Raw genomic sequence first — 25,640 nt, 5'->3', positions numbered from 1 at the left:
AATCGGCGCCATCAGAAAAAAAAGTGGAAAATTTTCAACTTTTTTTTCATGAGCAAAATGAAAAATAAAATATTTTTCTCATTATTTTCTATTTGATTACAAAAAGTATTTTTGATAAAAGGAACAGTAAACAAAATGTTGAATGAATAAATCGAAAGGTAATGAAACAACAAATGAATAATTAAATAAATTAATGTTTGAAGAAAAATAATTGAATAAAAGAGTGAATGAATACAAGAATGAATAAGTGAAGGAATGTAAATTAATCAAAAAATGATTATGTATGTGATTTAGGAAATGTTTGAGTGAGCAAACGAAATGAGCTATTGAGCTATTCCACAGAAAACGGTCATTTTGTCCCGACATAGGTGAAATTTGTGAAACTTGTATATTTCATTAAAAATAACAATTTAAAATGTTTATGAACAAATTTTTTCTGCTTAACAAATTACAAACCTATGTGTGATTTCTTAAGCAAAAAATTTCATCGTTACCGTTTAAAACGATTAATTTTTAATGAATTATATGAACCATTACATGCAGGACAAAGGGTTGTCTTTTTCGTGGGATGGCCCTCTTTCACTTTGCCCTACATGTACTTAACTAATTGTACAAAGTATTTAAAATACAAATAAGCTTAACACTAACTAAATCAATAGTGCGCCAAATATTATAAGGTCTCAATTAGCATTTAAAATGAAAATAACAAGAACTCTATCACTTTATAATACCAAAAATAATTTTTGACTCACAACAAATATTACAATAAGAGTATCAATTTTTGAAAATTGCCTATATTATCATACGCTTTAATCTTCACTGGTATATTTTTTCCTGACTGGAATAGACTACATGTGATACTATTTTGTTAAAATATTACCAGCCAGGTGAGCTTAAAGCAGAATAAATAATTCGCCATTTAACTTTACCCCACATTCTCTTAAGCATGTAGCTGCAAAAGTAGTCATCTCCACTTTTTTCGCAAATGCACTTTTTTTTCCTTCCGATGTTGCCAATGCTTAGGTAGTCCAACAACCTGAGATGGTCAGATACTTTAAGATCTAGTCACATCATGAAACCATACAGTAAAAAGCTCGAGTAACTGGCAAACTAGCTATCTCCTTCCAGGTGCAAGCTCCACAATCAGATGTGTCCAAATCCTACAAATATTGCCTTTCAAACTGCAATCTCGACTGTGTAACCTAACGACACAAAAACGTTCACAGCGAAAGTGGAAGTTTTTCACTAAGAGAAAGGCTTCCTGGACTATGACTGGAAAAAAATGATTTAAATTTGCCCTGGCTAAGAGATTTTTTACTTCCAAAATAGTCAACAAGATACTGATCCAAGGTGAAACTTTTTATAAATCCTAAATGGGTAATAAAAAGCACGTAATAAAGAAAGATCATAACATGAAAAACGCAGCTCACCCTTCTATTCTCAACTGCGGTATAGTATTGAAGGCACTGAAGTTAAGTGATGTCAACAATTTGTTAACAAAACATTGTGGGAGTAACTGGAAGACCAACGAAACCCTTACTTCCGACAAGGAAGTCTTCGGAGCAGTTGGGAATGATACATTTCAGCACATTGTCAGGGGTGTCGAGGTGAACATAGGACACCTTTTGTTTAGAAAAAAAAGTATTCCAATTTTAGAGAAAACATCGATAAAAAGTCATATTTTTTAAGGGTGTTAAAGCCCTTAAAAAGCTGCACAAGGTGAAACTTTACCTTCTTTTAAGTTCAAGAAATAATTAAAACACCCTCTAATTTGTTATTTTAAGTTCATTTCATAGTCAGAAATGAGGCTCATCTTATTTTTTAAACTTACGTTTGGAAGTGCTTTTGTGGAAACAGGAAGTAGTATTTTCATATGCGTATAAAACGAAGCTTGCGTTTTAGAGAGTTTATACGCAACAAGTTTTCAACAAGACAAGTAATCATTTTGTCGCCAAAATGATATAATTTGCTTAAAACAAATGCATGAACCTTTTTTTTTTCAAATTAAATCCATGAGTCTGATAAAACTTTTTGGCTCTAAAACAGTTAGTTTTCTGCCCTGTGGAATAGATGCAATATAATTTAGGATTGAATCGCAGACACTGAAAACTACATACTGCTTAAAAAAAAAAAAATCCAAAAGTCTGTCTTGCTCCAGACTAATTACCAACTGGAATTTGTTTAATAGTATAGCCCAGGTCATGCCTGCTGTTTTAACGTTTTAAAGAAGGGAAGGTCTTTAGTTTATATTAAACTTTTTAAAAAAATATACACATATGTGTCAACACCTTTTACTTCTTGGCCCTAACTTATTACTCAGCTAAACCTGAACTTCTACGAAATTGAGGGAAGATTTTAATTTCTGAGACTCTTTTGGCAATTTTTTCGATTGTTGCCAAGTGTTTTAATGCCAAAGACTATGTACTAATGTTTTATGGCTTTTTCGATGTATAAAAATGCGATAATTTCCGAGATTTGCCAACTTAAGTCTCAAGTACATTTCCAAACTTGCAAAAAAGAAAAAAGAAAACAATTTGAAGCTTGGTAAAGATTTTTCAAAACTTTTTATGGCTTCCAAAAGTTGCAAAAAGACAAGCTTAAAACAAAAAGACAAGCTTAAAACTTTTGATATAAATTTTTCTAGTAACTAAATAAAGAAAGCCATGAAATAGAGCCCTGTATCCTCCCCCCTCCCGTCAAGTAAAATATTTTCCCACAAGAACTCAAATAGGTGAATATCTGCTCTTTTTTTAAAAATTATAGCTTATGAAAGCTAATATTTTACAGTATCGTAAACTTGACAAGTTTCAGCAGAATGTACAGCAATGTGGGCCTTGCGCAAATGACAGTGGATTTGGAAGACTATTTTACGTTTTAACGCAGCTTTAAATGATATTAAATAGCAAAAATAGAAACTGAACTAAAATGGCATTTTTTATTTATTTAGTTACAATAATGAGGTCGTGAAGAAAAATTCAAAAATCTTGGGGCCCCAGCCATTACAAGAGAAGAATTAAAATGAGAAAAAAAAAACTCCAAATAAATTAAAGTGAAAAGATTATTAAATACCATATTAAAGTTTAAAATAATCCGCCAAATAAACAAAACAAAATGCTGAAACAAAATTAAAAGTTCTATTAAAATATAAATTAATCTGCCAAATCCATTTTTTATCGCCAGTCTTACCAAGCAACTTGTTTTAGGCACAATTACTTTCATTATTTATGAAACTTTTCGTGTTCTTTTGTGCTAATTAGGATTTTGTGGGACTAATGTCCATATTTTAATGGCGAGAATGGCGAACATTTTTCTCATTTTAAAGGGTGTTTTATTTATGCTACTAAAATTTTTCTCGTGAAGATATACGGAACTATTCCTGATGGAGATTTTCGAAGGAGGTTAATTTTATTTAAAAAAGGCTGATGTCTTTATTCTACTGTGGGTTTTAGGAATGCTTTTATTTCTCTAATGTAGAGTTTTATGTACTAGTGTCCAGGTGTCCTCATTTTAATGTAATTCTTCAAAAAATGTTGTGCTTACTGAGTTTAACAGCAGTTTTACTCTGATTTTTTTTTTTTTTTTTTTGTGTTTTGAACAGGACTGTTGACGTTATTTATTAGAAACTGTTAACTTCCTTTTGAAGTGAATTTTAAAGGTTAAATGTTCTCACCCTAAAAGGACATTTAGGATTTAAATTCGAATTAGGATTTGTAGTGACTGCTGAAACCAGTTTGGGAATTTGCCCTTCACAATTTCAGGCGTGTTTCTCCTTAGTAGGAGGCTGACCAGTCACATGAACTCCATTCCTTTCACCTGCAAAAAGTTATGCAAAAACTGAAATAGCTGGCGTAGTGCCGGGGCACTATCTGACAGGGATTGGGAATTTAGGGAAATGTTGACTTCATTTAAGAACTGTTGAACTTCCTCAAAAGGAAGTTTTTAAGAATTTTGCATGCTAACTTCCTTTCTACTCATATACGTTTTCTTGATTCATATTATGTAGTTTTCTTTGTAATTATTTGACCTCTGCTGGTATTGGCCATTAACCTGAATCAATTGACAAAATCTATATCAACGCGAGCAAAGCCGCTAGTAGAAGCTAGTATTATTATGAAAATTACTTAATAAGGAAATTTTTTCAACGTGGCGAGGTAAAAATCTTTCAGAACCACTTGCATTTTTCATAAACCAATGCTGATGCCAGTCCGCTAGACCTGTTTTAGAAGACATCTAACTGTTACACTTCAAGGAAACGAGCTGATGTGTGCATCAAATGACTTCCTTTTACTCCAATTTAAAGATAATAGTGCCTCGGAGTGAGCAAAAAAACACTTTAAATATTTTCATTCCAAGTCTCTTGCGAACCAAAGCAAAGAAAACGTTTTATACAGATAAATTTTTCTAATATTGGGAGTTTTAATGTGCTTCAATGGTTACTTTTCTAAATATGGCTGAATTGAAACCAAATTAAAAAAAAAAAACACCAAATTTGTCGCCAAGTTGGCGACAAAACTTGGCAATATATTGCCAAGTGTTGGTCAAATTATAGCACCGCTTGAGTTTGCATTGAAATTAACAATGATTTTTACCCCAAAAAGGTGTAAAAGACCCCCTTTGGGACATCCGAATGCAACCAAAAGAGAAGGTGCACAACTAGACCCCACTTGGAGTCTATGTACCAAATTTCAACTTTCTAGGACATACCGTTCTTGAGTTATGCGAGATACATACAAGCATACATACATACAGATGTCACAAGAAAAATCATTGTAATTAACTCGGGGATCGTCAAAATGGATTCTTCAGGTGTCTATACGTTCTTAGGCATGTGTCCACGTGTGGTCGGGTTGAAAAAAAAATCAATATTCATTCGGGGGCGAGCAAAATGGAAATTAAGGTCGATTTTTGAGTGAAATTTTTTTCGCGAATAAAATACTTCCTTTTTTGTAAAAGGAAGTGAAAACCATAAAACTTACTTATTACAGAACATCGTCAGTGTAGGGTTTCTTAATTTCTTTTATTAGTGGAACCTTTTTTTTTAATGCTCACTTTTTCGTGGAACCCCTGATTTTTCAACACCAGTTTGCAGTGGCATAGCCTGGATTCTGTTTCGGAAGAGGCCCAGGTTCAAACCTCAAACAAACTATCACATAAACTATTTGTATTTGTCATTAAATAGCTAATTAAATATATTTCATTAACGATCATCCTAATTATTGATAACTACTAGTTATTATTTGTTATTGTATAATACCAATACATACCGATTTGTAATTTTTAAAAGGGACAAATAACCTCAGAATTTATGAATGAGTTTTTGATTAAAAACTTTTTTAATTAGGAAAAGAGAATACTCATGTTTTTTTACCTGCAAGCAATAACATTGATAATTCACTTAAACTTCACAGAAAAAGTTTTTAAACCTTAAAAATAAAAATTTCTTCGATTTTTCAACAATTTTTTAGATATGTATAAATTATTAACTTAGATGTTACTATGTGTTAACGGCAGACAGAGTTAGAACATTTAGATGCCCTTGACCAGTACTGCTCCTTAAATTGGTCCTTACTTGTTAAATGTTGAAATTGTCCTCTCAATTGTCAGAGATACAGGGAGAGTAGCTGGTATCAAGAGCAGAAGGTATGAAATTGAGGATAAAAATGGTAATTTTTGATATGTGTGTGCATTTCCAAAATCTTTTCAATATTGAAATTACTTTTAAAATATCTTTGGTGATATTAGGGTATCAGAAGTTTCTTACTGGAAATTTTTCGAAATAGAAGTTTTCAAAACACAATTTTAGCCTATCTTTGGAGACATTAAGTGAAAAGGAGGGTGTTTTAGGATTGATCGTGGAAAAATTGTGAAGGTGAAATTCTTGAAGGCGCAATTTCAGGCTATTTTTGTATTATTTTAGGAAACAAATAAAATTTTTCCGTGGTGACTTACCCTAATGGGTAATAATGATCAAATCAGTATACGAAAGTAAAAGTAAATTTATTTATAATTTTGAAAAAGCGTTAGTTTTATTGATTTTTTAAAGAACAAATTTGAAAGTTGTGAAAAGAAAACATGCAAGCCTCATGGAACCGATGAGAGAGCTCCATGACCCTGGGATTCTGGAGAACAAAATTTAAGGAACACTGGTCTATTGTGATACTTTAAATTTGGAACTCTACTGAAATTTAGAACTACAACTTTTTTTCCTTCTTATCACTTTTATAAGAGGACTGAAGTGTAAAATTAAAGCAAACTCGTTTCTGATCGAAATAATAGCTAATGATGAGAGTCGATCTTGCGCTTACATTATAAAGAGAACCTAAAGTTAGTCTTAATGAGCTTTAAATTTGGGAAAGTCTTTTCTGTTGACGCCACTGTCATAGGAGTTGTGCCAATCCCCCTTTTAACAAGGTTGTCCTGCTGGCTCTTGGCAGCCCCATTTGTTCTTGCTTTGCATTTATAAAGGGCTTAGTGTTCAATAAAGCCATGGACTAGGTCAAGCTTAATCTATAAAGAAGTAAAAATGTTTTTTAAACATCAGTTATAATGATGCAAGTTGACGCAGTGCACCCTGCCATGGGGCCCTGGGCCACTGCTCAGATTGCCCAGCCCTGGAGCTGCCCCTGGATTTCAACCTGTCCCACAATTTTGGCTTGTCATCTCCTTTTTCAACTTTTTCCAAAAAAATTCAATTGTAAGAAATAGTTGAATCTGAGTGTTTTAATAATCAGATTACAATATGTGTAAGGTGTGCTTTTGTAGCTGGTTGAAGAAACTTCTCACACTTACTTGGATCCATATACCTTTTGCTTTTTTATAAGTGTTATTAAAAAGATTTTTCACCTTACGGTCAATTTCTTTATGCTGCTTTTGTGTTTGTAATTGTATTAGTATTTGCTGTACTATATTGAACTGTCCTTGGGGTCCCATCTGCTCAGCTTGCCTAGGCACCTAAAGCCAATAAATACACTGTGCAAATGGTAGGTGCGGAAGACCTCAGGAGGAAAATAAAATGAAATAAAATGTGTACATCACCGCTTTACGAAAGCATTTCCGAAATTGCACTGCTGTATGATTACAAGATGCCAGGATGCACCCTACCCCTCTTAGGAGTTATGAAACGTTTAACTGAGACACCCTGTATGTACTGGTGGACCCAACAGACACCCTGTTTGAATGCTGTGAATTCAAAAATTATTTTTAAAAACTCAATTCACTATAAATTGTTTGACCATTTTGTTGAAAAAAATATTTAAGAAGAAAATCTTTTTAAAATACCAGGGGCCACAAAGTGTACATTTACTACAACTTGATTCATTGAATGCATATGAGTGTATCTGTTAAGTAAAGTTTAAACAGTATTAAATAAAAGCGAGAAATTAAAAACTTAATTTTCATGTCAAGTATATTTTTATGTACCAAAACTAAATATTTCAATATATTTTTCATTTTAAATATTCATTTAAGATATTTTATTTTCATGGGTATAAATGAACAAACTTGATGGTTTTCTCAACCCTTGAGAATGCAAGATATAATTGGTTATGCAAATAGTGAGCTTTTTATTCCATAAGTAAAGAATACAAAAAAAAAAAAAGAGTTATGACCAAGGAAAAATAGTCAAACTCGGCTTAAATGTTTCTCTTTTCAGCAATATCCCCATATTAAGCTGTACCAACATCGTAAATTTAAATGTCTACAATATTTGGAGACATAGAAGTTGTGGTGTGTTTCCAACAGTGGCAGTAATAATTTAAAATTTAAATATAGTTGTGACAGAAAAGAAGTGAGGGGGTAGGTTGCGGTACCCCAGAAACTGATTTTTTCTTTTGCATGGGCTATGTTATCGGATTTTAACATTACTGGTTAAAATACATCTAAAATTCTGAAACAGGATCTCAGAAATTGGGATGGATGGCCAAGGTAAACTTCAACCTTCCAATTAAAAGTTCTTTTCTTATGAAATAACACGAAAAAAGGGCATCTATATTTGTAATTCGTAATTTTTGTTTTCATAAAATAAATCAACCCACTCTGTAAAATAAAAGAGGAATTTTAAAAAAAAGGAATACATTTCAAAAAAAGTAGCACAAAATTCCTGCCCTAAATGCCATCCCACTTTTATAAGAAAAAATTTAGAAAAATGAACAAAACAAAGTTATCTTTTTAGCACTAAAATAGATGAGGAGTTTAAAATGGTTTCTCTCTTTCTACAACATTGAACCCCTTTGCCTACCCCCTTCATTTTCTGCCTTCACATTAAGGAGAGACTGTCCAAAAATTCTTGCCAGAGTTGCATTTTAGGGAAAGGATATGAATTTTGCAAAAAAAATATTTTTATTTATTTATTTATTTGGTTTCATGCTTAAAGCACTGGTAGTTGAAAAAAAAAAGTTAGAAATATCAACTCGGTGAAATGAAAATTTTTCTGTACAACAATATGAATGAGCTTGATTTACATAAAGAGAATGTTTTCAAGCAAATGTTATACATCAGTAATTTCATGAACAGTGCAGTTTTTCTTTAAGGGTCCATTTAGTAACTAATAAGTTATTTAAATAGGCCCCTGGTTATGTAATACTTATTGCGGCCCTGAGTACTCAAATGTTTATTTTAACAGTAATTATGCTTGACTATTTCTTTTTTTTTCTTTCATCTTTAACGTTTTCTAGGCTATTCTTTTATTTTAGAAAGAAGAGAATGCTTTCAATCATTAAACAAAATCACACTGGGGCTGTAATCACATTGCAACCATTCAAACTGGTTGTTTTCCATTAAATCCATTTTGCACACAATCTACTGAAGATCCCTTTTTAGGTACCGAATGATTTGATGATTGTTTGATATGGAGAACTGTTATGAAGATAGCCATCTAGAAACTGCATTTGTTCTTTGCATTAAACCCATTTTGCACATAACTTACGGGCAATCCCTTTTTAGGTACTGAATGATTTGGTGACAGTTTGATAAGAGAGCTGTTTTGAAGATAGCTAACTAGGAATGAGACTGAACACGAAGCTTGAGTTGGACATACAGTGGCTCCCAAAAGTGTTTGTACACTTTGAAATTTTTTAGTAAAACCTAACTAATGCGAAACTAAATTCGAATATGAAGTACATTTTTTTTTTCACCTGATTCCTATGCCATTTTAAATAAAACCCTGTAGTTTTTTCAAAACATTGATGGATCTTATTTTTGAAATGGGTCAAAAAATGAAGAGACAGAGAAATAATACGCCACAAAAGTCATTGTACACTCCAATATTTTCGAATAAATTCATGATTAAAATTATCATATGTCATATTTTTATTATTTTTGCAGTGTTGACCCTTAAAGGTCATTTGGCTTTAATGTTTTGTGCATTTATTCCTTAATATTGTGCTTATTACTTTAAAATGGCTGGTATTCGAAAAAACCACAAACACCATTCGAAAGTTGAATTTTTTCCCCACAGTAGCGGTAAATTGGTTTGAAATGTCTCTAAACTAGTTACTTTATTCCATTCTATAGTGAAGTGCTTGATAAAATGCTTAAAAGAAAAGAATCAGACCGAAAACAAGGTTAGAAAAAGTCAACCGGCAAAGTTGACAAAGCGTGATCGGAGATTTACAGTTAAAAACATTATGAAAAATACACATTTGAGTGCTGTAAAAGTTTATGCAAAATTAAATGAAAATTTTTACATTTAATTTTCGCCTAAAATTATTCGCCAAGTTCTCTGATTAGCTGGATTACATGGGACCTCTTCCCGCAGAAATTTTCTTGGCCATGCGAAAAGCAGAAAGCTTACGCTTTTCGTCGCAAAACTAATGAGAAATAAGCTCAAAACGTTTTATAATAACATCTTACTTACACATGAAAATAAATTCATCATTTTCGGTTAAATTGTTGCATTATTGTAAATAGAAGGCAAAATTAGGAACTTAAGAACTTAGTAGGACCAGTTAATCAGGGCAGTGAAGGTGTTCTTGTGTGAGGGTGCATATCAGCATCAGGACTTGGTAGTTTGGAATTTTTTGATGAAATAATGAATCATGCTGTTCATTTAAATATTTTAAAAACCAATTTTAAACTCTTAGCCAAAAATTTGGCTATCGGAAACAACTTTGTTTTTTTATCAAGATAACGATAAGAAGCACGACGGTTTTCAACGTTTGCGTCTAGTGTCTCAAAAATTGTTCTAAAGTTTAGAAAATATTCCTTCAATCTCCAGATTTAAACTTAATGTAACATATTTAGAGATATCTGGAGACTAGATTATGAAAATACGGCTTTGGAACGAAAATAGAGCTAGAAACAGTAAGACTTGAAGCGTGGTTGAACACTTGCTCAGAAATTATGCAAAAAAGAAAGAAAAAATAATGAAATCTATTCCCAGACGTTTAAAAGCTGTTTTTGATACTGCATGATATAAAACTAAATAATAACTTAATAAAAAGTTAGATTATTCAATAATATATAGACATTTTTTAAAGTGTACAAAGACTTTTGTGAGATAAAATTTGCGGCACTTTTTGGTTTTTGATTTTTAAAAAATTAAGTTTTAATATTTTTTTAAAAAATGTCATGTAGTTCTGTTGGAAATTGGTCATTGATCTTATTATTAAATACCTGTTCCGAAACATTAATTCTAACCAATGGATAGGATCCTATTTCATTGAAAGTCGTAGATGTGCAAACACTTTTGGGAGCCACTGTAGCTGACTTTTCGGTTTTCACATAGATAAGCGCAATTCAGCCAGAAAATGACACTTTTGACACAGAACGGTGCAGAGACTGCATTTTGGCACAGTTAAGCCACTCCATGTTATATCTCATCCCTGAGCATACCAAATAAGCTTGTAAATTTCTCCTTTTTTTGCACATTATATCTTTTGAAGGAAAAAAAAACACCAAAAAATATTTATAAATTTTGTATAAAAAATTTATTTTTAGGCACTTAAATATTATTTTACAGATATTTTAAACTTCTGTTTATCAGTCTCAAACATATTTTTCCATGTCAATTTTGGTGTGTGTGTGTGTAAATAAATGGTACATATTTTCACATCATGTATTTAACTTTAAGACTAAGTTTGAGGTACTAATTTAAAATAAGGGTTTCTTGCTTCTCTACACAACAAAATCCACTCACAGCAGTTTTTTAAATAGTTGCACTGTTTCACTGAGAAACATTTTTAAAATACTAACTGGTAAACAATCAGAAAATTCCCCTCGTTCAATTTTATGAAGATCATTTTTTAAACTTAAAAAATAAATAAATAAATAAATTTAAAAAAATTAAAAAAAAAAAACTAACACTAGATGCTTAAAGAATATTTCTACTTTAAGAGTTTAAAAGCTCCATTTTTGTACATGCTCAATCAAATCACAAGTAAATTTTTATTTCTATTGACTAATAACTTTTCTTAAAATATTTTAGAAGCACACAAAAAAAATTAAACATTTTGCTTCAAAGCTTAACTTTTGTAAAATATCTAGTTGATAAAGACTTTAAAATTCTCAAAAAAATACTTTTAAGCACAATACCATAACAGTATTTAAATAGCAAGATTTTCAAAAACCTAATCAATATCACATGAAATTATAAAATTGTAAATACCAGAAAATACAAGATTCATTAAATAAGAAAATTAATGAAGTAATAGTTTAACATTATTTAATACAGTACAAAAATCAATGTAAATGTGTCCAATTATATAAATTATCTAAACCATAAGAAGTATTTAAAACATGTAAATACGCATACAAAAGTGATCTGTGTGGTTCAAGGTAATCCACTAGATGTAAGACCTTGTACAAAAATAGATTAAACTTCTCCGTCATGAACAGGAATGTTAGTCAAGCAAGTCCTTTCTGCTGCATTACCTAACAAAAAAGAAAAGTTAAATTTTATTTATAAAAAATTCAATTCTTATTCATGCTTGAATACAAAATGAATACATCAATAGTACATCTATGAGAGGAAAAAAGTAAATGCAATGATTCTAGTAACACAGTCAAACCTCCTTACCATGTCACCCTTCAGACTTACTAGAACACCTGTGGTGGAGTAACATCTTAACGGGAACATCTTCATAATACATAATTGAATAACTTATAGCTCAATTATGAATTTAATAAAATAACTAAAAACTTGACATTTTTAATTTGATCCAACTAACACAATTTTGAATTCTTGACAGAGACAACACTAAAATAAGAAATGACTTACTACCATGGCCACCCATATAAGGGAGCAATATGGGGGCTCAAGCCCCCCCCCCCCTTGAAATGAAAACTTCCTTGCTTTTAGTACTTTTTCTTTGCAAAAATGTTTACATTTCTTCTCCAGCCATTAATGAATAATTTATAAAAAACGTCAAATTTTAATGACTTTAATCTGTCCTGAAATCAGTTTCCATGGGGAAAATATCCTGCTAAACCATGGGGAAAACACCTGAGCCCCCCCCCCCTCCTTACAATTTTTCATATGGGGCTGCTGCTTACTACTCTTTTCATTTCACACAAAAATACTTTCCAATTAGGAATTGAATTCTTATTGAATGTAAGAAGATTTAAACTTTCTATGCATTTGCGGCAAATGTAGGAATTATTCCATACAACTCAAATTATTTATGGGTTTGCTAAAACATAAAAAAAAAAACAGCATTTTGTTGAAGTTTTATCGCAATTGCTTTAGATTAAGAAACGGTCCAAAAAATTTCAAACTTTTTGTGTGCACATTGTTTCACAAAGGCACCTTTTCTGCACTACTAATCAGTAATAATAATAATAATATATATATTTTTTATTATTATTAAACAATAATGCTCACAAGATATTGCTCACTCAGCAGTACTTTTAAGATTAGACAGAGACTGGAAGAACAAGGGGAAAGTTAATGGATTTTGAAACAGGATTATGGAAGCAGCAGGAGAGGAAAAAGACCATAGTGTGAAGATGAAAAGCGGTCGTTGACAGAAGAAAAGTTGGTTAAATTGTGTTTGGCCAGAAGTTTGCAACAAAATTGGAGTTTGACTAAGATTTATAGTGACATACTAAAGTTTATTCAATTATGTGGTTTTTTTAAGTAATTGATGTTGATTTTCTTTTTACAGCAAAAATGCATACGTCCAAGATCAAACAGAAAACTAGCCTTCTGCAGGCGAATTACGAATCTAAACACTGATTCTATTTCTGAAACTCCCATTACCACAGATGACTTATGCTCTACGAAATCTTCCATGAGGTAAATCTCCTGGAGGCGATAAGATCCATTCTGTATTCCTTGTCCACCTTGGCCCTAAAGCTTTTGAAACCATCCTGACTCTTTTCAATTTAATTTGGAAAACCGGCATGATTTTGTTGTTGATTCTACTATTGTACCTATACATAAGGATAAAGATTTTGATATCCTTAATAGCTATAGACCTATCTCATTAACTAGAGCAGTGGGAAAGGCTATGGAGAAAATCATTGTGAGAAAACTCAACTGCTATTTAGAATCGAATGAATTATTGGCCGAAGAACAGGTGGGGTTCGGAGGTCATAGATCTACTAACCAACATGTGGCTCTTTTGAGTCAATGTGTCAAGGAAGTGCTGGATAACAACCAGATCCTGTCAGCTATTTTTATAGACTTAAAATCTGCCTATGACAATGTATGGCGAGGGAACTTTTTATATAAGCTGTCAACTCTGGGTATTAGAGCAAATCTTTTTAACTGGATTTGAGCCTTCTTTTGTCAGCGCTCGTGTAGAGTTAGATACGACAGTGCATTGTCAAAATCTACTAAAGACGGGCCTCCCTCAGGGAGCTGTCAGCAGCTGTTCCCTTTTCAACATCTATATTAACGATCTGATTTTGAAACTAAGAAATATTCCGGCCATAAAATGCCTATTATACGCTGATAAATCTGGTTTTTTGGACAATCTCTAAGATAGTTAAAGCAGAAGTAAACTTAGTGGATAAACTCTCTCCTGCTTTAAAAGCTTTGGAGGATTGGTGTGATACTAATAATATGGAAGTAAATTTAAATAAATCATTGTCTGAATTTTTCACTTATGCATCATTTATTGGACCTACAACAGTTGTATAAGAATACCTTGATCCCCACTTGTGACAACTTCAAATATCTGGGAGTGACGTTTGATCGTAAATTGACATGGAAACCCCATGTTGAGTACATTATCAATCGTGCCACAAAAAGAGTAAGTGCTCTTAATCGCCTTGCTGGGGCAAGATGGGGCTGTAATCGTAAGACCTTGCTTCAGACTTATCACATGTTTATATTCTATAATGACTTACTGCTGTGAACCGCTTGCTGTGGCTGGGCAGAGTGTGCTCGACTCTTTAGAGGTGGTCCAGAACCATTCCTTGCGGATTGTTTCAGGGGCAATGAAAACCACCCCCATTGACGCCATGCTTCTGTTTTGGTGATGGGCCACTGGGAGCTTAGCCTTAAAAAAAAGGCCTTAATTCTTTGGGAAAAGATTATTCGAGTTCCTGGCTGCTTGTCACTATGGAAAGAGACCAGTAGAGACTTAGATTGAAAACTAAAGACTCAGATGGGCTTCCTTCATGGAGTTTTGCGGCTAAAAGACGCATCACATTTAAACTTCGAACCAGAGTGTCTTGTTCCCTTGCAGAACCCAACAGTTTCAGTACCAATTCAAATTAATCTCGAACTCTGTCAAAATGTTTTAAGAAACAAGGTGCACCCCTTCCATACTTAGAGCCCTGGCCTTTGAAGTGTTGGGAACTTGCTTCCCTGAACCTGAGTGGCACGAATATACACCTATGGGTCCCTTCTGCCTGATAGCAAAAACGCAGGGTGCCAGAGTTTACTCTGAGCTGTTCTCATTTTATGTTCCTGTGGGACGAAGTACTGCGTTTGACGGAGAGGTTGCTGCAATCTCTACAGCCTTAGCTCAACTTCATTGCCACCTAGACAGTTTCACAAGAGCAGTAGTACTCTCCAATTCTAGAGCTGCCCTAATGGCTATTGTATCTGATCCAATGCCTTTCTGCGGTATTAAAAAACTTTATAAGGATGCAGTTAGGGCCCTGTGCACGAGACAAACTTATTACCCGCGTACTCCATAAAAACTGGAGAGATGCTGTTCTGATGTTGCATAATGGCAAAAGACGCAGAGCAGTTGCAGAATTCTGCCTGGTCACCGGCCATGATTGACTGCGAAGACACCTTTTCAGAATCGGAATTGCTCCTCCCCCTTCCTGTAATTTGTGCGGCTCTGGAGAGGACATGGACTGCGCCAGGGGTGGCAAATAGGGGTCAACAGGGAGCGGTTGCACCCCCCAAATTTTTTGAGAGGAATGATAATAAGTGAGCAAATTCAATTTATGTAAATCGCCAATCAATGTTCAAGAAAAACAATCTTGCTGGTTCTCCGTAATGGTTGATGAACTCGACGCATTTCCAAACAAGAGCAAGTGTTTTCCGTTTTGTAAATAATTAGAAAATTCATCAAGCCTTTACCGGCCTTTTCAGAACAGAAAAAACTGATGAAGAATCATGGTTAATTTTAACTAAAGACGTAATCCTCATATAGGCTAAATATTTCATTCTTGGTTGCTCCGCATCACGATTTTTATGAGAGGCTCGTGCAGTGGTGTGGCTACATGATTTTCATAAGTAAATGCCTTGGTATTTAAATTCATTTTTACGCTCATACTTTAAATGCGTCTATTTAATGAGTGCTCATCACTTTCTTCTGCTAGGAACACATTTCAGCTGCTCAATGCATAGTAATGCTTTCATAGATACTCTTTCAAAATACATACTATTTTTAAAAATAATCAACAAATATCTTTTCTGTGGGATCTTTACTATGCAGTCTCCCCCCCCCCCCCCATATCACGATTACTTGCTGTTAGCCAATATGTGTTTTGTTCCATACTGAGGTAATTTGTATTTAGAAAGTCGACCCCCCCAAAATGAACTGCTGAAATGCCACCCCTGGACCGTGCCCACCTACAGCAATGTACCACACTTCGCAAGACCTCCCTCGCTGAGCGCTATTGGGAGGCTAGAGACACTATGCATTAATGAACTTTGTTGCAATATTTTCTGTTCTCTTTTCCTCTTTTCTTTCATGTTTTTATCACATTGTAACCTGTTCACAATCTGCCATTGTAAATGAAAAATTTTCTCTTTTACATTATTAATATTTAAAAACTGTTTCTTGTTAATAATAAGTCTCTGGGGAAATTGAGCAAAAAGTAAAAAAAGGCTGAATGATTTTAAACAAAGGGAAACACGCTCAATTAAAAACCGAAGAACAAAAAAAGAGCCTTCAAAGGTTTTTGAAATTTATACATATTTTTAAAAGGGGCAATTTCTAAAGCAGAAATTTTCGACTCTTCGGACAATAATCCAGTTACAATTCAGATGTGAAACACCATTGCACAGTGAAGAGTGGTATGAAATTCCAGTAAGAGTGAATGTAATAACACAGAGGAAATGATTCAGTTTGTTGATTAGGAAATGAAAACAAATTAACAGGATAAAGATGCTTGATGAATAACTATGATAAAATGGTGTTTGGTATTTGCTTAATACACAAGACATTAAAGTTCATTTCAGCAAAGATTTAACTATATAGATATTAAATAACTAAGCTAGAGATTTGATTTCAAAACAGGTTTTTGATCAAAATAACATTAAATGTAATTTTTAAAAAAGTAACAAACTATATTTGGAATGTAATCATTTGAGAATGCAGGCATATCATACATAGCATCTAACGAGAAGGAACGTGAGGCCTCATTTAATTAAAAAAAAAAAAAAACTGCATGTTGCAATATTATCTCCGAATTTTCTGAATGGTCAGCAAAATTCGCCCAAAGAGAATTTTTTTGAATGTCACAGTTAATTCCCATCCGGGTGCTTGTGAATCTAAAACTTCTGTCATTTCTTCATAAGCTTGACAGTACATTTCAGAAACACTATTTATTGCACTTTTTGAGTGAAGAAATTTTCATTTCTACTTTAATTTTTTTTTGGGGGGGGGAGGGATGTGGAGAGCGGAGGGGCAGCAGATTTTAAAGCTGCCTAGGGGTGGCATGGAGCTAAATTCTGCTTTAGTTATGCCACAAAACACTTGTGAAATCCAGAGCCACTTAACATTATACTCCCTTATAAGACAAGAATTTAGTTCATAACATATTAGCAAAGTTCAGTCCAAAGGACAATGCAAGCTACCTATAAAAGAAACAAAACAGAAATCTTTCTCAAATGTCTGAATAATTTATCCAACTTTGTTAACTAAACACCAAATACATAAGTGCCGAGACATTCTCACACAATTTTATGTTTAATTGAAGATTTTAATTAGTAGTAAAAACTCAATTGTCCCAAAACTGAGAAAACGCTGAATTCCAGATTTACGACTTCTCCATGTTTTTGATCAGTTAAAAGTTGTATATTATTCAGGAAAAAAAATTGTAAAGCAGGGATGTGCCAACCAAAGCTCACTTTTGGACCAATCTTGGGAGCAGGAAAATGGTGAGTTTGGAGAGTAAAACCGTGAATTTGGAGCAGCCTGGGGCAATAAAATTGCAAATTAGGAGTAGCAAAATTGCAAATTTGGAAGAGCTTGCAGCAGTAAAAATTTTAATTTTGCATCAATTTGGAGTGACTATGTACATTTCACACACATAAACATGTGTGACATGATAAGATAATGAAAAAGAAGATTAAGGATGCAAAACACCATAACTCCAAACTACTAATTGAAGCTCTCTTAATTACTTTTTTTTTCTTTTTGCCTAATATTTTTTACAAAAGACAAGTCTGTCCTGCCCTACTTTTTCTTACACTTCTTCTGATTTAAATTTAGTTCACACATTTACTTTGCGAAATAGATCATTGCTTTAGTTCACATTTAAGTTATAGTGCTCTGATACCTATTTTTAAAATTTCTTTGCTTTTATGTAGTTCATATAAACATGAAAACATCATAAGATATACTAAATACATAAAACTCAAAAATATATTCTACAAGGCTTTAAAAAAAAAAAAAGAGAAGAAGGGGGGAAAAAAAAAGCATAAAAGAATGGTTAAATTTAAAAACTTTACTGCAACAAGTTACAAGTCAGTTTTTAAGAGCTATTAATTATTATTTTTCTTTTTGGTTTGGTATGTGTAAGTTATTTACTTATATTTGACCTTATCCTTATATATTTTATAGCAAATGATCGAGTAAAGCTCCTGATATCACCAACAATGAAACCTCTGCGCCCCTTCCCCCTCTTCTCCACAAAAACTCTTCAAATATGCATACAAAAACATTTGAAACCATTAAAAAAAAAAAACATCTTAAAAGTTTCTTTTGTTTTTTTAAGTAATTTTTCAGTTTTAGAATGTGTTGTGAGTGAAAATTTTTGGAAATTTCGATCACAAACACCCCTAGCATATATGTTACACACTGAAACTACTTGATTAACAAATCTGAAGATCAAGCTAAGGCAACATAAAAACCTTTTATTTTAAACTGTTTCATGCATGATCACAAAATTAAAAATGAACTTACAATTAAAAAAAAAAAAAAAGATTTTGAGACATGATGTCATAAGAAAGAAATTTTAAAAAACACATGTGAAAAAAAATATGAAAAAATGTGAAAATAAAAATAATAAAAAATTAAGAGACGCTAAGAACATTGAAAAAATGCCTGAATCTGAGAAATGACTGCATATTCAGAGCATTAGAATTCTCTGATTTTTGTTATCTTAAGTGTCTCCAACCAAAATTAGAGATCAATTTTCTGTCCTAAAATCTTAAGAAACTCAAGAATAAAGAACTGGTGAACAATATTAATTTTTACACATGGCATTTACTAAAATCAATTCGAATGCAACTGGATTGATATTTCCGAGTGGACTTGGCAAGAAAATAAACTTACAAGTCCTCCTCTATTGAAAACAAAAGAAAAGAATGGTTGAAAATAATGGTCAAGACAAAATTTTTCAACTCAAAGGAACAGAATCACATAATAAATTAAAATGATCTTTTTCAAAAGCGGATGCAATCGGATTTTTAAATGCAAAAAAATCGGCACTAAGTCAAAAAATCATAATAACAAGCTCCAAATGCATAAACTTGATGATAATCTGCAAAAACTGCCGAATATGCTGAAGGAACTGCAGCATTAAATGCAAAATCGCACTTTTGGCGCAACTTTGTCCAATTTTGGCACAGAAAAGTTCATTTAGCAGTCTTTTGGAGCAGTTTGGCACAGGATCAGCAATTGGCACAGCTGGCACATCCCTGGTAAAGCTAAAAAAATCATACAAATGTTTATTCATAATAAAAGAAATAATTAACAAAAAGTATAATCCTGAATATAATTAAATTCCAAAAAGCACTGTGGCAAAGATGACAGCTTTTCATGCGCATAGAAAGTGTACATTTCTGACTCATAAAAACACCTCTTACATATTTTTCTATTTATCAAAGAAGGTCTAGTCCTAAATGCTTCAGTTAATTAAGGTTCTACTGCCGCAAAAAAAAACTTGTGCTTTTGGGAGCAAAAGAGCCTTTCACATAGAAGGTGAATTAAGAAACACGACCTTTTTCAAAGCTCATTCACAAAAAGAAAATGCGCTGATGTGTGCATCACATGACTTCCTTTTACGCCAATATAATGATAATAGTGCCTTGGAGTTATCAAAGAAACACTTTAAATATTTTTATCCGAAGTTTGTTGCAAACACAAGCAAAAAAATGTTTTGTACAGATTAATTTTCCCAATATTGGACATTGTAATGCGATTCAATGGTTAACTATCTAAATATCGCCAATAGTGACCAAAATGAAACCAGATAAAAAACATAAAAAAACCTGCCAAATTTGTCGCCAAGTTGGCGAAAAAAGTTCACGACCAAAATCTTGGCGATATATCGCCAAGTGTTTGCTAAATTATAACCAACACTTGAGTGAGCCCACTAAGCCACTGGGCTTCATTAAAATGTAAAGTACAGTTGAACCTCGATTAATCGAGGTTTTCGTTAAACAAGCTGATAATGAAGTCTATTTTTTAAAAAAACTTTTAGTTTAATTTTAAATGAAGAGTTTTCAATTTGAAAATAAGAATATTTTCTAGAAGTTTGTTTCTTTAAATGCATCTTTCAATGTTTAATTTGGCATTGTAAAAAATTTTTTTTTTAAACTTACAAGTTATTTTCTATTTTAGTTTTTTAACTCTAAAACATTGCTTTTTACATGGTCATTTTTAACTTTTGAAAACACTCTATTGTATTTTGATTAATACTTTTTAAAAAATTGAAATCCTGACAGGTTTTTACACAAAAATTTTATTAACCAAGATCTTTGACATCCGAGACACTAGCATTCCCAATTAGCTCGGATAATCGAGGTTCTACTGAATTATAATATTTTCAAATCCTTACTTTTACTTGAGCTGTGCTTTTATAAGCAAAAAAATAAATAATGATTAAATTTTAAGTAAATAAATAAACTTTTATTTCTTAGAACTTAAACTTTGAAAAGTTGCTGACTTCGCAGCTTTCAAAAATTGTCTATCAAAAGCTTGTTCAAAACAATAGTTTTTCTGTAAGTTCTTACAGATTAAAATGTTCTCCATGCTGTTATCTGACAAAGAAGTGTGCAGTTCTGTCCTAGTATTTCTCATGCTACTAAACATTCTTTCGCACTCTGCATTGTCTTGGGGCTTTTTTGTGAAAATATGATGTCTGATGTCGTTAGCTCCTCCATGTGTGATCTTGATATCCGCAAAATGCAAAATGTGGTCCTTTTCATGATTTGAAGATTCCAGGATAATTTTTCGAATAACATTCCAAAAATATCTGGTCATATTTCTTAGCTTTAGACATTTTAACTTAAACGAATAGCAAACTTTTGAACACCACGTGTAATTCTCATAACAAACACATCGCTGTTCATGATAATATACAGACAGAATGCCTCATGTAAGATGTGTAACGTGTCAGAGATTTATGCTTAGTCCCCACACTTTAGTTGAACATCACTGAAAACCCCCCCAAAATCACATTGGTACTTTCTTGCTGCCGGGCCGCAAAATGTATCGTTCTGTGCTGAACTGTTTTTCCAACCAGGATATTGTAAAAAATGTTGGCTTCAAACAAAAGTCTTTAGGAGAGTAGCACAGAGAATAACAGAAGAGAATTTTTCTGCTTTTCAACCAAGTTTACATCAAGCCTTTAGGGGTTGCTCTCAAAAGTGCTGAAGTAAAAGGAAACTTCAACCATTTGCAATTTCACTCCAAAAACTTAAAAATCGTACAAATCTGCCATAAGACTTACAATGTAGGCCTAAATCGTACATGTTGGCAGCTATGTTTTTTAGATTAATTTTGGTTATAACTTAATAATTATTACTTCTTCACATTTTTAATTTAGTAGCTGAAATTGTACATTAAACAAAAACAATTTCCTTTTCTGACATCATGTTATCCACGTATTATACGGGGATTTTTTTTTTTTTTCGTCAGGCCCATTTCAGGACCTGTGGATCTTAAGTAGAAAAATAAGACAATCAGAAATTTGCTAAAATTTACATTAGTAGCTAAAATTGTACATTAAACAGAAACAATTTCCTTTTCTGACATCATGTTATCCGAAGATTATACAGGGATTTATTTTTTTTCATCGGGCCCATTTTAGAACCTGTGGATCATAAGCAGGAAAATATGGCAACCAGAAATTTGCTAAAATTTACATGCATTTTTTGTATTCAAATCTTTTTCTCACAAATGTTTACACAATTGTAAAACTGTACAAATGCATACTCAGAATGTATATACAAGACTGATTATTGGAGAAAATGTTATTCTTTAATACAGCTACGCCATTCATTGAAGCAAGAATACTGAGGGTAAACATGTACAATCATTCAAGTGAAAGCTTACTGCCACAATATGTAATGTCCCTTGAAGCTGAATATCGATAAAAGCGAGAAAAAGAAAAAAAGAGGGGGGAAAGAAAGTAACCTTAATAAATCTTAAACAGTTCAATACATTAAAAGAAATTTCTAAAAATAGTGGTGGCCAAAATTATAAGGACAAAAGAAAAATCCCCAAATCTTGGCTGCATTTGCTATGAACGTTTATGCAAATTTTATGACTGAAAACTAATGGTAAAAGAAACTTATTACTTTTAATGGAAATACATAGGAACTTTTTTTTTCTGAATGAAGTTTTAATTTAGACATCGCTGCTACATGGAAAAAAATTATAAGGACAATCAGATTTGTGTGTTTGAAAAAGCAAAATTTGCTTGTTTTTTGTTCTGCACACTGCACTACATTATGATTTTAATGCTTAGTAAGCGATTGGGGATGTCACATTCTATTTTTTTCAGTCATGCGATTAGGTGCTGAACTGAAAGAATGAGAAAAGGAAAGTGGTTGCTTTAAAAATTTCACAACTCACTGTAGATAAAATAGCAACAAATCTGAATTGAGATAGACTGGTCATTTGGAGCTTTCTCAAAACTCTGGAAAATAAAGGGACCACAAAGACAAACAGGTAGGAAATTGTCTCTTTCTGTATGTGTGAAACAAATGATAATAAGACGAACTTGCTCCAAAAAACCAACATTAAATGATATTAGATGGGAATTCAAGTTACGATGCGGTTCTCGAACTATTCAACATGTTTTACAAAAAGGAAAAAAAATTCATGATGTGAAACTAACGTCATGACAAATTCTTTAAAAAGTTCATAAAGACCAAGGGTTTGAGCGTGCCGAAAATGAGTTGTTATGGGTAAAAAGTCGGATAATGTAATCTTTTCTGATAAGAAAATGTTTCATTAGGATGGACTAGATGGTTTTTGCTACTTTTGGTATGATATCTATAAAGGAAAAAAATCCTCAAAGCGAACGTTTATAGACGGTTCAATATTTGTCTGAGGAAGTTTCGCAACATATGGAAACTATACCAATATTTTTTGTGCACGGTAGAATAATTCAGAGAGTAATGTCGATGCAAAAGGTAGTATTTTTGTTCACCAAAAACACCTTTAATTACAAGTTTAAACAATTTGTTTCAGCAGGATAATGCCAACTTACATGTTTCTCAAACCTCAAAGTCATTGCTTGATGCTTATTTCACAAAATTTCTGTACTGGCTGGACAAAAGGCTTGATCTAAGTTTAATGGTAACTTTCTGAGTCTTTCTGGCACCCGAAGTATGCAAAAATTGTTATTAACATTGAAAGGAGCAAGAACTTTTTTTTCCCAGCAAAAAAGCTAGGATAAAAATTTCTAAGAACGTTCTTCAACTTCCATGACATCAAGGCTGATAAAAGTGATTTAAATAACAAGGGTGATTTATTGATTACAAAGGTTTTTCAGGAGAAAAAAAATGTTGTCCTTATAATTTTGTTCAGTTTTAACAATGACATTTTTTTATTCATCACAGCCAAACATTCATATTTTATATTTTTAAATGCTCTGCATTTCACAATGATTTCTCGCATGAATAATGCATCTTTTGTATAAATTTCACTGAATTATTTCAGAATTTATTTTCCTTTTTTTTTTTTTTTTTTTTTTTTTTTGTGTGCAATTTTCTGCTGTCCTTATGATTCTGACCACCACCTGTATCAATGAATAACTTGCCTGCAGTATTGTTGAACCAATTTGAGCAGGTGAATTTGTTACAACAACACCAGCAGATTTCAATGCATCAATTTTTTCTGATGCTCCACCTTTACCACCAGAAATTATTGCACCTGCATGTCCCATCCTTCTTCCAGGAGGTGCTGTGAGTCCAGCAATAAATGAGACAACTGGTTTGGAGTTATAACCCTAAAAAGGGAAAATACTTGTTGCATACAAAACATCCATTGTTGTATACAACAATCCAATGAATAAAATAGCAAAAGATAACACTTTATTTTACATCATAGTTAAAAAGGTCATTGCAGTCAACAAAAAGGTCAAAATTAAAAACTCTGAAATTATCTTTCCCTATATAACTTTTTTTCCAAAAATTTCACAAAAATCCTTTAAAATTCAAGTTTTCGTGGTTCGAATTTATATATAAATTCCCAGGGCAAAATTGTTCTTAATTTACTGAATATAATTTTTAATAAGGTTCTGGGTGATAACCACACTTAGATCATTAAAAATAATCGACTGTTTTTGGATTTCCTGAAAAATAAAACCTGATTGTTTTTTATTTTTTTTTATTTTAAAGACCTCTTTACCAGTATATCTATCTCTAGTCTCTAAGAAGTTCTCATCTCTTACGACTTTAGCAACACTCTTCATATTAATGAAACTGTCTGGTCTGATTTAATTAACTTTTGTCTCTTCAACAACTACATTAACAGGGTTTAAACTGAGATTTTTAGAAAAAAGCTAAAATGGGGGGGGGGAAGCTTTAGAAAAATGGCTAAAATGTCGAAGATTAATGTTCACCATATCATTCTAAATGCCTGAATGTGTTTCAGCTACACTTGAAAACTAAATTCAAAGATCAGCCATGACGTCTTCAAGAAAAAAAATGCAGTAGCTATTTTTATTAGAAATTAATAAAAAAGAATTGTACTTACTATTGAAAAAACACTTGTTTTATTTTTAAAAGTGAACTAGTCCACTCCTCCCAATACATGCAGTACTGAGGGGACATAATGCTCATTAAGACTAATTGTTGATGAATTTTAACACTTTAGCTAAGATTTTGAATGAGATTATGTTGAATATCACCATGCTAGCTTCCTCTCTGAGATCGTGTATCGTTTATTTAGTTTTTTATTTAAGCAAAAAAGCATATATGACTTGCTTCATTTTCATGCTTTAGACAGTATTTTTGCATTCTGAGGAAACTGCGACTGTAGCAAAAACCCTGATTTACAATGGTGAACATTGCTTCCTATCAAAGGCGCCCATATGGGGGGGGGGCAAGTGGGGGCTCAAGCCCCCCCCCCCCCCCCCGCCCATTGGAATTTAGAACTTTTTTGCTTTTAATACTTTTTTCTTTGCAAAAATATAAAAACATTTATTCTCCAGTCACTAATAAATAAGTTATTAAAAATGTCAAATTTTAATAACTCTAATCTGCACTGTAATCTGTTTCCATGGGATAAATACAGGGCTGCGGTGTCGGAAGAAAAATGATTCGACTCCAACTCCTAGATTTTGAAACATCTGACTCCGGCTTTTTTATTTATTTATTTTTTTCTCTCCCAAATCCCCTCCCTCATGGGAAGGGGGGGAAACTCCTAAACAGAGATTGAAACATTAATTCCTTTTTATGAAATTTTCATGTTGTATTTTGTTGTAAACCTAAAATACATACAACGTTAGAAATTCAATTTGAATGTCAAATTATCCAAATTGCGATTTCTAAAGTGAGATTACTTAAAAATCCCTTTTTTTTTTAAATTAAGAAGGATTAATTTGCTCTTCTTTGATATTTAACAAATAGATGTTGATCAAATCCTGCGCATTCAATTTTTGAAAACTGTAACTTGAGAGAACAAAAAACTTTTTGTTAAGTTAAAAGCTTTTCTTGAGAAGTGCCCCCCCCCCTCCCCGGGGGGACACCCATGTGGTGGGTAACACCTCAACTTAATTTCAGAGTTTAATACTTTAATTCTGAAATTTAGTGTTTGTGACCCCCCCCC

At 32.5% G+C, this 25,640-nt stretch overlaps 1 protein-coding gene across 2 annotated transcripts in view; it reads right to left on the bottom strand.

Annotated features, from left to right (window-relative positions):
• LOC129219310 (succinate--CoA ligase [ADP/GDP-forming] subunit alpha, mitochondrial-like) overlaps nucleotides 1–25,640 on the bottom strand; it is a gene marked incomplete at its 5' end in the record, with an annotated part of 324,980 nt that overhangs the window by 238,956 nt on the left and 60,384 nt on the right. Inside the window, 2 exon segments of one of the 2 annotated variants that reach the window (XM_054853660.1) lie at nucleotides 11,590–11,868; nucleotides 23,629–23,817. In XM_054853660.1, coding sequence (XP_054709635.1) covers nucleotides 11,842–11,868; nucleotides 23,629–23,817 — 216 coding nt within the window. In that variant the 3' untranslated portion in view covers nucleotides 11,590–11,841. 2 annotated transcript variants of the gene reach the window in all.

The sequence above is a fragment of the Uloborus diversus genome, chromosome 3, assembly GCF_026930045.1.
Source record: "Uloborus diversus isolate 005 chromosome 3, Udiv.v.3.1, whole genome shotgun sequence".
Classification (NCBI taxonomy): Eukaryota; Metazoa; Arthropoda; class Arachnida; order Araneae; family Uloboridae; genus Uloborus; species Uloborus diversus.
The sequence above is the reverse complement of the archived record's forward strand: the minus strand, read 5'-3'. Positions and strand labels throughout refer to the sequence as shown.